Source organism: Parus major, chromosome 21 (assembly GCF_001522545.3).
Source record: "Parus major isolate Abel chromosome 21, Parus_major1.1, whole genome shotgun sequence".
In the NCBI taxonomy this organism is placed as follows: Eukaryota; Metazoa; Chordata; class Aves; order Passeriformes; family Paridae; genus Parus; species Parus major.
The window spans coordinates 6,826,455-6,828,327 of record NC_031789.1 but is presented as its reverse complement, the minus strand read 5'-3'; the positions used below and the strand labels follow the sequence as shown (position 1 = coordinate 6,828,327).

General features: G+C 54.7%; 1 protein-coding gene across 1 annotated transcript in view; it reads left to right on the top strand.

The window, feature by feature from the left end:
* Positions 1-686: 686 nt before the first annotated feature.
* The window catches only part of LOC107213784 (solute carrier family 2, facilitated glucose transporter member 5), a 10,320-nt gene continuing 9,133 nt past the window's right edge, over positions 687-1,873 (top strand). The window contains exons 1-2 of the mRNA XM_015648599.3: positions 687-936; positions 1,413-1,540. Coding sequence (XP_015504085.1) covers positions 1,484-1,540 — 57 coding nt within the window. The 5' untranslated portion in view covers positions 687-936; positions 1,413-1,483. The remainder of the gene's footprint in view (positions 937-1,412; positions 1,541-1,873) is intronic.

The window sequence follows — 1,873 nt, the reverse complement described above, 5'->3', positions numbered from 1 at the left end:
CCGTTTGTACAGCTGCTAAAGCAGGGGCTGTGTATGATTTATTTTCAGGCAGATCATTTATTTCTTAAATCTTTGTTTCACCTAAAGTCCCACAGTAGCTTAGGGGCCCAGAATATTGGATTAGCCTTGGCTGAACGTGCAATTCCTTCCCAAAATGCAGGAGTTCAGGAACAGGGTTTGAAGACCACGATAGAGAATTCTCCTTCCCTGTATTTAGTGAGTGTCAGGGCAGCTGTCATTCTGCTAAGAGCTCCCAGAGGGTGATGTTGCCTTTAAAGGACTGGAATTCCATGATGGAAATTTGTCCCCTTTGCAGTTTCCCCAACTGTGGGGCAGAATTTTCCCTCTTGGCTTAAGATCTGTGAAGGTGAGGACAGCACAAGCTGCTGAGGGGGCTCGGGCTGTGGCTCCCCATCAAGCGTCCTTCAGGCCGTTCACAGAAAATAAATGCAATAAAAGAGAGATCCCAAGGAGCCTGGGGACTAAATTCCACCACACTGAGATCAGCAGGGCTCTGCTCTTCCTCCTGCTCTGGGGCATGCTGTTTCCACGTGGAGGAGGCGATGCTGCAGCCAGCCAGGGAACGTGTGCAGGACATGAGGGAAAGAGGTGTTGCTCAAGAGATGCCTTTTTTTTTTCCTGGGCTGGCTGATGAAAACAGACCAATAAAACAGGAGGTTTCTTCTGGTTTCTCTGGCTGCTGGGGATGCCTGTGAACTTTGCATTTCTCTGATAAACTCATCCACAGTTGTAGTGGATGATTAACCAGGGCTCTGAAGGCAGTCCCATAACAGAGGAGGTTAAAAGAGCCACAGCACGTGTGTCCTCCCTGCATGGAGGGGAGAGGGAACTCGGCTGCTCTGGGACAGACACAGCCACAGCTCTGGGAGGAGGACAAGCTCTGAGGAGTGCAGGAGTGCCTGAGCCAGCAGCCAGGTAGGACCAGGAGGAGTGGGATTTTTGGCCCAGGGTGGATCTGTGCAGTTTGTGGCTGCAGGGGCTGGCTGGGCTCAGGGCAAACACCCTCTCTGTTGCCAGGGCTGCTCCCCGTGTTCCCTGATGCCACAGTTGCTGGGCAACACCTCCAGCTGTAGCAGCCCCAGCTGCAGCTCCTGGCTCTCTCCTTGTCCCTGCAGAAACCGGGGGAACTGGCTCATTTCTCCAGCTCTGCTGAAAGGTCTGCCCCTCCTCGCTGGGGACATGAGCCCGTGCCCCCTGGCTCTGGGCAGCACCTCTGCTTGAGGGTCTGCTGAAAGAACATCTGACACTGGCAAGAGCTGGAAGAAAACTGACTGGGAGCCACGGGAGAGCCAGGCAGAGGATGGGGATGGCCACAGCGCCTTTCCCCTGCTGACAGAGCCCAGGGGTGGTGGGATGTGTTTGGAACTCACAGAAGGTTTTTTTCTGTGCAGGACATTTCCATCCCCCGTGGCTGCCTGGGCTGGAAGAAGCTGCTTTCAGCATCTGTGATTCACACACCAACATGAAGCTGAAAGGAGGGAAGCAGGAGAGCTCCGAGGGCAGTGAAGGTGCCAAGGGGGTGAGTGTTCTGGCTGCCTGACTCCAGCCTGAGTCTCCCAGGGGATCCAGAGTCAGCCCTGGGGGTCTGTGGGGACCTGTAGAAGGGAGGGAGAGTTGAGATGTTTCTATTCCTAAGCCCAGTTTGTGTCTGTCTGCGGCACAGCGTTGTGCTGAGTCCCGTGGTTGTCTGCAGCTCTCCCAGCCCAGAACTCCTGTGTGACTTTCCCTTCTGTGTGACTCTCCCTTCTGTGTGACTCTCCCTTCTGTGTGACTCTCCCTTCTGTGTGACTCTCCCCCTGTGTGACTCTCCCCCTGTGTTTTCTCTCCCTTCTGTGTGACTCTCCCCCTGTGT